This window comes from Panicum virgatum, chromosome 9N (genome assembly GCF_016808335.1).
Source record: "Panicum virgatum strain AP13 chromosome 9N, P.virgatum_v5, whole genome shotgun sequence".
In the NCBI taxonomy this organism is placed as follows: Eukaryota; Viridiplantae; Streptophyta; class Magnoliopsida; order Poales; family Poaceae; genus Panicum; species Panicum virgatum.
In genome coordinates, this window is record NC_053153.1 from 73,030,469 (window position 1) to 73,044,963 (window position 14,495).

Consider the following 14,495-nt stretch of genomic DNA (forward strand, 5'->3'; position numbering starts at 1 on the left):
ACGAGCAATGTACATAAAGTCCATCTTGGCCCTGGTGGATACCAAAGGAAGGCCGATCAATGGTGCCGTGAAAGAGAGTCTGCAATAGCCACAGGGCAACCAGACCTTTTTGAAGGCTTTACTGAGCGTACCATGTTCTGGCTTCAAGCCAGGAAGCCTAAGATAGTGGAAGGCAAGACACATTTTGACAAACCCGAGACTGAAGCCGTCGCACAAAAAAATGTATGAACTTACCGAGCTTCAGAAACAAGGAAAGTTCAGCCTCAAGAGGGACAAGGACGTGCTTAGTGCAGCCATTGGAACCAAAAAGCACGGAGGCCGCATTAGAGGCGTGTCCTCGAATTTGACCTTTGGGGATAGATTCGAGGAGGACCGCTCTACCTACAAGAGGCATGACCGCTACAAGGAAGAGATGATACAAGCGGCAGAGAAAGCAGCGGAATCAAAGTTTAAGGAAATGTTTGCACAACTAGCAGAATAGCAATCAGGACAAATATGGATGAATTCGTTGCAATTGGGGCAGCAGCAATCTGGCCAGATAGTGACGATGCCCCCTCCGGTATTAGCCCCAGCGAATACGGCCTGTGCTCAGAGCAGTGTTGCCTCAACCACAGCACAACCATATCCGGTTGATTGCATCACAAATACTACTCCATGCATGTTGCTCTATCCAATAGACAGAGCTGGAAAGACAAGGGAAGTTACCAAGGCGCACGTGGATCCTGTGGCGGGTTTATTTGATGGAAAACCTATCCCGCCCCTATATGCATGCGTGCGAGTGCAGGAGCTACTGAAAACAAGCTACGAGGACAACGAGATAGACATCACTACATCAGATGGGAGGACCACGCTTGGAGAGTGCATTGGCATCACCATTCTGTTGCACAAACGTGATATCGTACTGCTTGTTTCACCAGAAGGGTCGGCACATCAAACTCGACCGGCTCTAGATTATGTACCAGCGGCCCCATCACCACGACCTACAGCATCGCCGCCATCGGCTCCAGCCTTGCCGCCACCAGCTCCAGCCTCGCCGCCCCCAGCAGCTCAAGCTTCACCGCCACCAGCAGCTTCACCTTCACCGGCCCCAGCACCTCAAGCATCACCACCACGAGCGCACACGGCACCGGATCACCAACCACAACAACAACAACAATAAATACTTGGGTTCCCTGTCCATCGAGTTATTCGGTCATACCAGAAGGAGGACTCGGATATTGTAAATAAGTGGCACGCCGCAAACACCAAGCAAAAGTTAAAGGAAAAGTCAACGGATAAGGCATGGGAAAAGTCAAAAAATGTTTTAGATTCTAGTGCCACCAGACTAGACGATCGGGCGTTTCCGAGCCCAGCACTGACCATGACTTCATTAGAAAAATTGGAGTCGATGACATAGCAGATTTACCGGATTGCCCGAAAAAATTCGAGTATGGTAAAGATTTTCTACCCCATTCTTTGTTGCAAGACTGTCCAGGTTTTATGAAAAGGATGCACATTTGGTACAGAAGGGCATGTAGACTTCACCTCACAAGCCTTTGGGCCAGGTACCCTCCGAAAGTTTTCGGATTACGAACTGTGGGTATCACTGATATCATGTTCGATTTTCTAGACATCTAAGAAATGTTCCGCCTCAAAGAAATTAGCGTAGAAATGATCAGACTCTGGTGCATGTAAGTGTCGCATCTAAATTCATATCTTATATGCAATGGTCTATACTTATATATGCATACATATCTAATTAGTTGAGATATTTCGTTCTACAGGGTGATGCAACAATAAGCGGATAAGGCAGGTAGGAAGGTCGCGTTCCTTGACCCGTTAGCTATTGCTGAGAAGGGCCATAAAGGGCTAATGTTTTGGGACGATGACCACAATGAATTCAAAAACTGTAAATCGCGCAAGGAAATTAATGAAGTGCGGAAGCAGGAACATAGACAAATTATGTCGATAGTTGCTACGTACATATCGCATCAGTTTCAAGAGTGGCAAGACAGGGATGTCATATGGACACCATATAACTTTCGGTAAGTGTAGTCTCAATGATTTGGTATAACATGCACTTCCTTTGAATATCTGACTAAAAAATCATATATGATATTTTTGTAGAAATCATTGGATTGTATTTATGATCAAGCCAAAGAAAGGACGTATTCTAGTATTAGACTCCGCTGATTTCGATCCGGATACTTATAATGAATTCGAGGGCATCCTCAACATGTTAGCAAAATCGTTATCCTATACTTCGACTTCATGCTGAATCTTGCATACATAAATAACTACTTATTTCTTTTCTTTTTCTTAAAAAACAGGTCTTACAGGCACTATGTGTACAAAGGACGAGAACACCCCCCCCCCCAATAAGAAAAAAATGGCGATGCGCACACACTATCCATGCCACAAGCAACATGCCGGTTCCGTGTATTGTGGATACTACGTGTGCGAGCACGTGAGGGAGTTCGGGAGGTACACAAAAGATCCCGAACTGGTAAGCATCTACTCTTTGCTAGGATAGATGCATAACTGCATATTGTAAGTGTTTGCATCTAACACTTGGCTTAATTTTGGAATGGATTTCTTATTTTCAGGATCAACGGCCACTCCATAATGGTCCACTCTATGAGAAACAACTTCTTTTTATAGTCGACGATTTATGTCGCTTCATTTTGCATGAAGTGGTCTATATAGACGGGGAATTTGTTCACCCTGAGCATGAATTATCAACCGACCCAAAATTTACAAGCCTCCGTCAGTGGGACAATCAGGCACTTCAAGCCAGCAATAATAGCGTTAGTCAATGTAAATGAAGTCTGTACTCTAATGATGCACTTTCATTATGTTTGTACTATAATGATATGCACTGTAATGATACTTTTATATGATTTTATGTTGAATTTTAATGATATGCAATGTATATGATTTTATGTTAAGAAATATATTCATCATCGATCCTTTCAAATAAAGTGGAAATATAATTTTGAAAAGCTGAATTGAATCGCGCAATTGATTTAGAGGTGAAAATTGGCGGGAAACATAAATTAGAATATGGAGCTGTTCTGTCGGGAGGAGGAAGATGGGGCGCGCCAAGATATTTATGGCGCTTTTCAGGGGCGCAGTTGCCACCAACCGCCCCTGAAAATGGGGCGCATTTCCAGGGGCGGCTGATGGCACCGGCCGCCCCTGGAAATCGGATCTTTAGGGGCGGGTGACGGCACCACCCGCCCCTGAAAATGAGCCCTGTTTGTCGTGGTGTGGCAAACCACAGCCGGGTGGCGGAATGCACCCGCCTAAGCCCAGAGGGTGAGTACTCGGGGGTTAGCTAGCGACCAGTTCGATCTCACTCAAGAACACGATGAACACCAAGGGTTTAGAGTGGTTCGGGCCGCCGGAGCGTAATACCCTACGTCCACTGTGTGTTGTATTGCCTTGCCTCGCGAGAGTCCGCGAGAGCTTGGGCGAGCCTGAGTGTGTGATCTAGGGAGCTTGTCATGTACAGCGAGCGCCTCCCTTTTATATCTCAACGGAAGCGCGTACATGGCTGTTGGGTCCCCGACAGGTGGGCCCAACGATGTAGTATAAAATAACGTACTTATTCATACATTATGGCATCGCAGGCAAATGAGATCTCTCTCCCGGATATCCTTGCCTGCTCCTGGAGTCCCCCGTTCAGCATGTCCAGGCACCGTCTTGTCGGAACGGCGCCAAGCGTAGGTAGCGTCGTCGCCTGCCACGTAGCTGAACGGGCTGCGTAGCTTGCGGCGTAGGCGGCATGATGGAAAAGCGCCGTGCCGTCGTTTCCAATTAATGCAGCAGACGGGCTCTGCGCGGGTGCGGCGCAGGCGGCTGCACTGTGTACCTTGGTAATACCCGGTGCACAGTGAGGTCTGGCAAAGGCTGCCCCGCATGCCGTGGTGGCAGAGCACACCTCAACCCACCGCATTGAATGCGGTGGGTGGGCGAGTCTTCCAGCGGAAAGTGCACGCATGAGCCCGCGCCACGTGCTCCCGGGACACGTGGCGGGTCCGGTCCCCCCCGGCGGTATGTTGGTTCTACCGCGTGGGAGGTCCGGATGGACGCGGGAGGTCCCGGACCCCTATGGGGGTCCGGGGCCTGGGCTGTCAGCTTCGGAGCTTCCCTTCCTCAGGGACACGTGGCGTCTCCGGACCTATCCCAAGCGGGGAACGGGTCCGGGGCCGTTGGCCTGGTGAGGTAAGAGCCTGACCCGTGGGGCCTGGCTGCTCCGTCCTTTGGGAGTAGTTACGGATAACTACGCAGGCCCTGCCTTGCTGCAGTAGGAGTGGGTATCCCTGCTACAGGGTACCAACACTGTTTTTAGGGGCAGGTGGTGCCGTCACCCGCCTCTGAAGATGTATTTTCAGGGGCGGACGAAATGCTACAGTATCCAGCTCCTGTTGTAGGAGCGAGGTACATTTGCAGCAGCCCCTGAAAAAATTGGACGTCCCTGAAAATCATTTCTGTAGTAGTGTCATTTTTATTTAAAACTGGAGAACAAGTTAACTCCTGCCGAAGTGAGGAACAAAAAATGGAGGTTCACGGTTAATCTTGATTAACAGACTCCTGTAGATATTGGCAAGTCTTAGGTATCCCACGTCGACAAGATTGTGCAGCCCTGTTCACAATCTTAGATGAGCCGAACAACTACGTAAATGCATGTGTTTCTCTATTGATGAGCTAAATAAAAATAAACTAGTTGGTGAGCTGAATAGAATGCACGGCAACATATAAGATATTTTATGTGCAGCTAGCTGCGTTGGACGCCTACATGCACATCCAGCTCGGATGGAGGATGAAATTGATCCAAAAATAAAATTTCGAGACTTAAATTGGTTTTCTTAAAGGTACACACGGATACAATCAATGTAACGTCTTTTCGTCCCACTTTGAGTGAGGTTAATAATTCATCCAGTTGTTGGTAGTAAGAATTCTTACAGGCTATCTCTTAGTTCATTTATATATTAGTTTGCCCTTCACTATTAATATAAGACCTCATTTGTCTCTCTGACAATTTTTTGATTTCCCGTTTCTCTTCTCTCTTCTTTGTTTCCCTTTCACCTCAGTATTTAGCATTATTGTAGTCTGTTATAAATTTATAATACCTGCTCTTTGAGCAAGCTGCCCTTGCTTGCCCCGAAATTTGCGCTACCGCGGGTCGGCGCCTAAGGGGGTGTTTAGAAACAGGGACTTCAAAAAAGTCCCAGGGACTTTTTAGTATTTAGAAGTATTAAATAAATATTAATTATAAAACTAACTGCAGAACCCTGGGGCTAAACTGAGAGATGAATCTAATGATGTATCTTAATCTATGATTAGCGAATGGTTACTGTAGCATCACTGTAGCAAATTATGAATTAATTAGTCTCATTAGATTCGTCTCGCGAAAAAGCACTCAGGTGTCAAAAAACATTTATAAACAGATTTTATTTAATAATATAAAATAGTAAGATTCCTTTTGATGTGATAGGGACTTTTGGAATCGGCTTGCTCGTTGGAAAACGTAGAATACATGACCATCGCCACTGTAGATGCGGTGGGACGACATCGTCAGGCAGACCTCCTGCAATGTGTTCGAACGCAAAACAAGAAGTGGGTAGAGCATTTTCTCACAGGGCAGCGGTGTCGGTGACCGGCGGCCGGCGAGCTCCCATCCATTCCCCGTCACCCGTCAGCCCAAGGCCAAGGTGGAAACACACACACGCCACACGGATCCTGCTCGGTCCATCCCTCGCTCCCCGCTCCCCGCTCCCCGGCTAGTCCCGACTGGCGGCTACGCATCTCGGCAGCTAGCGGAGATCTCGGCACCACGGCATCGGGACCCGCGGCCGGCCCGGCCAGCAGCAAGTTTCCTTTCGTGGTGAACTTTCCTCTCGTCCATCACTCCATCCGGACACTCGAGTCATGGCATGGGGATCATGGCTCTCTTGATCAGCTCGGCTCGGGCCTTGGAACTGTGGCCGTGTTTGGTTAAAATTCACGAAATTATTGTAGCACCTTTGACCACTAATTTAGAGTAGTAAACGAAGTCTAATTACAAAACCACCTCCACAACCCACGTGTAAATCGCGAGACGAATTTAATGAGGTCTTTGACCGCGTGATTTGAGAATGGTTACTGTAGCATCGATGTAGCAAATCATCGATTAATTACCGTCATTAGATTCGTCTCGGAAAGTTACACTCATCCCTGAAAAAAGTTTTGTAAATAGACTTCATTTAGTACTCTATGCATGCGAAATTCTCTTCTCGGGAATCGTGCCAGTAATAAACCAAACACGGCCTGTAACCCGCAGGAAAAGAGGCGCGCCGTGCAGAGGCTACCGGAGCACATAGGTCCAGCTCGCCAGATAGCCGTAGTAGAGTATAGTACTTCATCCGTCTCAAAATAAATGTAATTTTATAATTTAAATTTGTTTAACAAAAAATACAATTTTAACCTACCAACCACAAAAGACAAGAGTTTTCAGAAACTTCTCCTATAAAAGACAAGACAATATCTAGATTTTTCTTACAAAAGACAAGTAGCAATTTAATAATTTGTATTTAACATTGGTTTATGTGTTTAGTTTTAAAATTATATTTATTTTGCAACGGAGGGAGTAGCTAGCATGGCGCGACCGCGCGAGGCACTGTGACTGTAGTGTACGTACTGGTAGTCTGGTACTCCTGCGGTCTCCGGCTGTAGACCAGCTTTTCCTAGGCACGCTCGATCTAGCTCACGCTCTGCGCAGGAGCCTGTCGCCTGTGCCCAAGTATGTAGCAGACTGTTTGGGCAGTTGGGCTGCGTTCGGCGTTCCACACGGGAACAGAGTTTAATGGCACGGTCCTGTTCCAATCTTTGTCAGTATACACGGGTTAACCTGTCGAAAATGACGGTGTGTATTACGTTTTCGCAGGGGCTGGTACCAAGGTCACAGAGCTACTGGTAGTCCGGTACTGCTGCCTTGGAGCCAGAGGTAGTGCTACTGTGCCGGCGCCATGGCTAGATTCAGTGCGTTTTTAAGAAAATTTTTAATATTTAAAATATTAAATATAAATTAATCACAAAACTATTTACAGATCTCGTCTGTAAATTACGAGACGAATCTAATGAGTCTAATCAATTCATCACTAGAGCATATTTACTGTAGTATTAATGTAGCAATTTAGTGTCTAATCACGTCCTAATTAAACTCATTAGATTCATCACGTGATTCACAGTCTATTTATATAATACGATTTATTTTTCGACTACATTTAGTACACCATGCAAGCAATTTATAAAAATTTTACCTTTTGCGTTTACACCATCTAAGCACAGCCTCAGGCTTCCGCTCCTAGGTCGCCTGCAGTATGTTTGGCGGTGGCTCCTAGGTCGCGTGCAGTATGTTTGGCGGTGTTTGGTTTTTACAGTGATTTTTACGCACATATTTTTCGAGAAAAGAATCTCGTATGCATAGAGTACTAAATGAAGTCTATTTGCAAAACTTTTTTAGAAATGAGTGTAACTTTTCAAGACGAATCTAATGTCGGTAATTAATTAATCATTTGCTACAGTGATGCTACAGTAATCATCATCTAATCACGCGGTCAAAGGCCTCGTTAGATTCGTCTCGCGATTTAGACTGGAGGTTGTGGAGATAGTTTTGTAATTAGATTTTATTTAATACGTTAAATTAGTGATCAAAGAGCTAAAAAAATTTTGCTAAAACTTTTAGACCCCGAACCAAACACGGCCTTTGTCTGTCTGGCTGTGAGTCTGTGACCCCTGTGTCGTTCAACGAGACGTTGGCGAGACACGCGGGCCAGGGGCGGAAAGGGAACAAACTCAAAAGGAGATACACTAAAAAAAAACTCAAAAGGAGATGGCCCGTACTGAGTGGCCGCCGCCTGGCCTTCCAGCCCAACCCAGTTATGAATTGGCCAGCCTATCTCCACGGTGGGCTTATTAATAGGATGACCCGAAAAACTTACTTGGGCCGAAACTGTTCCAAGATGCTGAACCCGCATCTTAATTGGGCCGAGAAACCAGCCCACCGCCCACCTTCGCGGTTTCTGTATATCTTCACCGTGCATCTCAATATGGACGTTTTTAATATTTCTAAAAATTAACATTTGAAATTTATTTATTTATTTTGAGAATTACACAGTATAACGTCGACGCCCACAACACGCACGCATACTCACCCCTATGAACAAAACACACACATACTCAACATTTGAAATTTATTAATTCAACATTTTGAATATATATATCCAACAAATTGGATACATGTTTCAACATTTTCGTATAAGATGTGGAACTAATATTAGTATTGTTGAACTAAGTTTGAATTGATGTTGAACTTATTATGTATACTATAAAAGTTGAAATAACTGAAATTATTTTTCACCAAGATTAGATCCACCATACACCTCACGCAAGTCCCATTTGTCAGGACAAAGGTTTGACGAAAGTGGATGCAGGCCTATAAAATTAATAAAAGAAAAATATTTCCATCAAAATTCTAGTTCTTTTTACACCAAGCATTCATCTAACCACCTCTTGTACCCGCAAATTACTTTTCTTTAGCATACACTTTACTTTTGAATAAATAACATTATTGTTTGATGGAAGCAAAATTAAATACGTGTTTGTGGCACTGTGGCACGTACATCTTCACTAGTAAAACGTTTGGTATTCTGAACCTATTGGATCACAAATATTAACCAAAAATTGAATCATTACCAAAAGCAAAACTAGCGCTAGCCCACACATTGTCTGTCCAGTCCTCATGTGTGCTGCTGTGCGTCATGTTTGCTGTTGTGCTGCCTGAAGTACCCTGTTGCTATTGTGCTGGTCTCGTGCGCAGTCTGCAACTCTGCATGTGATTGGTGATTTGGCGGCGCTTTTTTCATTTTTATATTTAAAAAAACAAAATTTCAAAAATATATGCCGAATAGGGAAATTTTCAAAAATGGGTGTCTGTCGCCCATCCAGATGGCGACATGACCTAAATGTACATTTAGGTTCTGGCGCCGCATTAAACAGTAAACTTGTAAAATCGATATAAAATCGTAGAAAAATTAGAAAAATACAAACTCAACTATTCTGGATTCTATGAAACATGATCTACAACTTTTGTTACATAAAGTTTTTCATTTGATCAATGTGTCTTGCTCTATTTTAAATACTAGTTTAATGCACTTTTATTTAAATCTCAAGATCCATCCTTTGGATGCATGTCATCTTTGGCCAGAGTGTTGCATATAGTGAGCATAGGCTTGTACAAAATTGGTAGGTCCAGAAAACATTTCTAGAATAAGTTTTTAAATTAGATCTTGCAATATGTCTAGTTTAAATGATTTATTTATCCATGCTGCTATACTAAGTATTAGAAGCCATAACTTTTATAGTAATATTATTTTATTTCCTAAGAGCTATAAAAAAAGTTTGGTAAATGTTAGATAAGCACAACTAGACCAAATGAATAATTTCAGAATTTTCTAGGTACAAGAACTATTTTTCTTGATTTAGATACATTGATTAAATGAAAAACTTTATGTAACAAAAGTTGTAGATCTTATTTCATAGAATCCAGAACAGTTGAATCTGTATTTTTTCGATTTTTCTACGATTTTATATCGATTTTACAAGTTCACTATTTAATGCGCCATGGGCGGCAGGACCTAAATGTAAATTTTTTTGACATTTAGGTCATGTTGCCAACTGGATGGGCGACATGCAATGGGCGACAGGCACCCATTTTTGAAAATTTCCCTATTCGGTATATATTTTTGAAATTTTATTTTTTTAATATAAAAATGAAAAAAAGGTGATTTGGCGGAAGGTGAATTTCGTGGGCCGCGATGGGCTGTTTGATCCCGGGGATTTCCTATCACACGCAAGATGATGATATGTAACCGATGGCACCAAACGAATAATTCCGACATCATCCACTCAAAAAAATGGAGAATAATTCCCACATCAGCATCACGCTATCAATCAGGTTGTGTGGCGGATCGCAACTTGCCCGGACATTCTTCCTGGGCATTAAAAGCTTCTTCTCGCCCACGCGTCGATGCTACCCGCGCAGTAATAGCCCCGGTTTGCCTGTGTTCACACTTCGATAGGATCATCATCAGGTTCACGTCGCACGTACTGTAGTCTGTAGCGTTCGCCCATGCACCACTAGCTGCGGGCGCACGCACGGACACGCATCGCGCGCGCGGGCGCCCTGCGTCCACTCCTGATCCACCAGAGACCACCAGGAGCCGCCCGGCCGGCTCTTCCCAGCACGCCACGGTAGGCCCGCACACACACGCCGCGCTTCCTGGGCTCTTCACGTGGGCGCGGACGCTCCGAGCCACTCCATGCGTGTGCCAGCGTCCGCAGGGCTCGCGACCGGGCCGTCGCGTCGCGTCCACAGTCCAAATATCTGGCGCGATCCGCCAACTCAACTTGCGCCGCCGCGCCGAGCGCGCCAGCCACTAGCCACCGTCCGACGCTGTCGACAACGCGCACGCAGCGTGATCCTGTGGCTTGGGATCCAGGCAGCGGCGCGCGCCCACGTGCTCGTCCGCGACGTCGCGCGCGCGCGCGCCTGACCTGCGCGCGCGGCAAGCTCCGTGCGGGTCCGGCCGGCCGGCGCCCGCCTTGCCTCGGCGCGCGGGAAGACGACAGGAAGATTCTGGCGCAATCCGGCGCGGCGCTTGCTACGTGTCGTCATTTGAGGATTCGACCGAACACCGAGGGTGCCTCCCGGCTATGGATGGGAATGGGTCGAGTCGACCCATTGGTAGTTGACTGCCCTCAAAAATAGGGATAGTGTGTTTTAGAGGTCGATTCTAAATTCAAAATGGGTCAATATGATTGGAATCTATTGACTCAATGGATATTATGGGTCAACTCACTTGTCATATTAATAATTTTTTATTTGATTTATTGGTTTTCTCCATTCTTTTAAATAAATACAACTGGTCATAAGTTGCTAAATTTTATATACTTCAAAATATAGTGAGGAATGTCATACGTTAGAAGTGAAAATGGATAAAAATAAAATCATGGATCGCTAGTAAACATATTTAATTTGATGTATTACTAACAATCTTAATATATTATTGTGATATGTTTTAATCTTGAATCTTATCTTTTCTAAAGGTGTTGATAATATTCATGGTTTAGGATTATAAAAAAATATTTGGGTCGACCCATAATACCCAATGGACCATCAAGACCATAACATTTAGGAAAAATGAGTCGACCCATGACCTTTAGAATCGACCTCGAGGCCATGGGCCGGGTCCAAGGCTAGGGCCGGGTCGGCCCATTCCCATCTTAGACTCCCGGCTACGGCAGCAGCATCGCTTCCCTAGCTCTCGCTGCATTATAGCGGTCGCTGTCTCATCGCGTGGCCCGTTTCCGGCGTGGACGGTGAGCCCATGTGGCCGCTGCTTATAAATAGGTAGCCCCCCATGGCCGCAAGCTTATGCAAAGCTAATGAGTGAGACAACTACCCTGAACACCCTCAGTCAGAGACAGACAAGAGAAAGAGAGCTTCAGAGATGGCCTCCAGCTCCAAGCAGCAGCTGCAGGCTCCTGCTCTCCTCTTGGTGGCATCAGCTCTGCTCATCCTCGTCTGCGCTACAAGGGTCCAGGCAGCAAGGCCGGTACCAGGATCCAAGGACCACATGCCACAGGTATCGATCCATTCGGGAATCGGGAGTTCATGTTTCCTCACTCTTGTTTCCCAGCTCCGCAACGAGATTTGCCACCATTGCTGGTCATCTTACAATGTTTCGCTGTGCCATACTTCTTGCAGTTCGCTGTCTCCGCGACCGTGGCTGGCGACGAGAAGAGTGGTTCGGTGCTCGGGATGGAAATGCATCGAGCAGAGCCTGAGGCGACGGAGTGCGAGGGCGAGGAAGGGGAGGAGTGTCTCATGAGGAGGACACTGGTCGCTCACACCGACTACATCTACACCCAGGGGAAGCACAACTAGTCGCTAGTGTGCAGGCTCACGCCGAACAATGAAGTTCAGAAGAAAAGAATTTCGCATGGTCCACGAGCTAGCTTATCTGAAGCTCTGCAGTTCTGTCAGCTGTGGATCATGTGTTTTCATATACGTGCCCTAGACCCCTAGTAGCCCGTGCGATTTCCATCAGCTTCTCGAGCACATGTACGGCCTGGAATTGTATCCATCATCTTGGCTTGAGATGCTAAATGGAAATCCTAGGCTATTATACTGTACTCACTGTAAATACTGAATCACCAAGTGTAGTCCTGTGCTTCAGTTGCAAGAAACTCTGCTTGTTTCCATTTTCTTTTCCCAGTCAAGAATGGACGAAAATCGTTGCTCCTTATTTAGAAAACCACTGATGAGGCTCACTAAATACTGAGGTCACCAGCGGTTCTCACCTTCTCGGGGCATATTCTAATCGGGCCAGTTCTTAATTAATAATGATAATAGTATGTTCATGTCATTCAGTTTGGATATATCATATTTGTCTTTTCATATATGATAATTACTTTTTATGTCTAGCAAACACTCCCTCAGTTTAAAATATATCATATATGTCGTTTAAGACAAGCTGACAAATTAGCTTTTTTTTTCACGTACTGACATCTAAATCAGAGACTAAAAAACATGAACAACAACGAATGTATGTACAACTCACATGTTTCCCCAATCAATCAATAATTCATATTTCAAAGTTGAGACTATCATGCTGCAGACTGTATGAAAAGAAAATCACCAGTAGTGCCAAAACAAGCTGATGTGAGTTGCCAAAGTTCAAGTTCATCAACTGCACTTAACCTCATTGCTGCCCTTGATTCTTTGAGACGTAAGGACTGAATAGACGGCATACAGATATTCGCTGATTATAGTCGCTACCCTTGTACTTAAGTGTGAAGTAGGTTATCTTATCTTCAGGTCTAAAAGAAAGCTATCTACAATCAGATGATTAAGTCTTGACACAAAGATTCGAAAAGCATATTTGTGCTGAACCTGTGTACTCCACTCTAGTTGATTAAAAGCTTCGCATGTAGGACGGCGGTTATCTAATTGTTGGTTAGCCAACTCGACAGATCGATCGATCAAGCTGCCTGCTGCATTGTTCGTCCAATCGTTCAGAGCTGACAGGACGATCGAGGCCATCACTGATCGTCCGGCAGGCTCAACAACCGGGAATTATAACCCGTCGACTTTTCATTCCGCTTAGTCCGGTCCTTGGCGTCGCAACCAATTGATAATGAAGCTGTCACGGTAGTTGAATCTGAACGTGCACGATACCAGTCAGGCAGTCGCCAGTGCCTGGCTGGTCAACTCTGTAACGCATCTGGTATTTATAGCCGGTCTGAAGAGTCGTTCGGTCTCTGATCGCTCTGCCTCTCCAGGGAGTAGTTCAGTCGATGCCATTCCGCATAAACTGATCACCTATTAACCCCTTGTTTAGCTGCAAAATTCAAAATTCCAAAACTATCACATCGAATGAGAATTTTACATGCATGGAGACAGAAAATTAATTGAGAATCTAATGGACAGAATCTAATGAATCTAATTAGATCATGATTAGACAGAAAATTGTAGTTCATCAACTATTTGCATATGGAGGTAGTACATGTCACCATTCTTCAGTCAGTTAAAGAAATTACTATTTTTGGCGTGACTGCACCGGGCTAATGGAGGGTGTTGAGACACACCAAGTTTGAGATCAAAGGGGTGTTTGGCAGGCTCCCCATAATGGGATTCTCCGAAGGAGCCGGAGCCATTTTGGAGAAGTCTCCACTCTATGAAACAGCTCAAGAAGCCGTGCCAAACACCCAAGTTGGAGTTTTTTATCTGTGGACAGCAACTCATACCTAATCTTTTTCAAAAAAAGAAACTCATACCTAATTTATTTTCATAAAAACTTATACCTAATCTATTTCATTTCAGAACAGATCATGTACAACTAAATCGGGTTTGCAAAATATCTTGTATCGCCCGAGTATGTACCATTTTTGGGCAGAGGTCAATGTAGTCGCTGACCTTATTTCCTTTTTCTTTGTGGACATTGTCTTTTAGCAGAGTAGTCATTTATATTTTGCCACTGAATGACGTCAGAACTTGACACACCTGCACATCACAAACCTAACATCCTAAACTGATGGCTAAAAAAAGTTGGTTGTTTATACCTACCAAAGACATCAGTCAACATCTTCTACCTACGAAAGTTGTGCGATTCCGCAGGCGGGGACCCGATCCACGTTGCCCGTTTACCCGGTAACTGTCGGGTACCATAATTAGGGGCACCCTAATCAGGGGACCCAATCGCCCTTAAAACGCAAAACACATGTTAAGCGAATGGACCCACGAAGGCCAACAATCTCCTTCCAATCCGAAGGAAAGGAAGTGATTCAAAGAAGCCCAATCCACGGCCCAAGTACACAGTGCGGCCCATCCGCACCCCCCTCAGACCCGCGGAGCAATCTCCGCCTCGCTCGAGGTCTCCCAGCCGAGGCCCTCGACAGCTCCCCGCACC

The 14,495-nt window shown here is 45.1% G+C and overlaps 1 protein-coding gene across 1 annotated transcript; it reads left to right on the forward strand.

The window, feature by feature from the left end:
* Positions 1 to 11,458: 11,458 nt before the first annotated feature.
* On the forward strand, positions 11,459 to 12,332 carry LOC120692839 (phytosulfokines 3-like). Its single transcript, XM_039976236.1, has 2 exons — positions 11,459 to 11,669; positions 11,792 to 12,332. Exons 1-2 carry the CDS (start codon positions 11,535 to 11,537, stop codon positions 11,969 to 11,971), a joined length of 315 nt encoding a protein of 104 aa, XP_039832170.1. The 5' UTR covers positions 11,459 to 11,534; the 3' UTR covers positions 11,972 to 12,332.
* Positions 12,333 to 14,495: the final 2,163 nt, after the last annotated feature.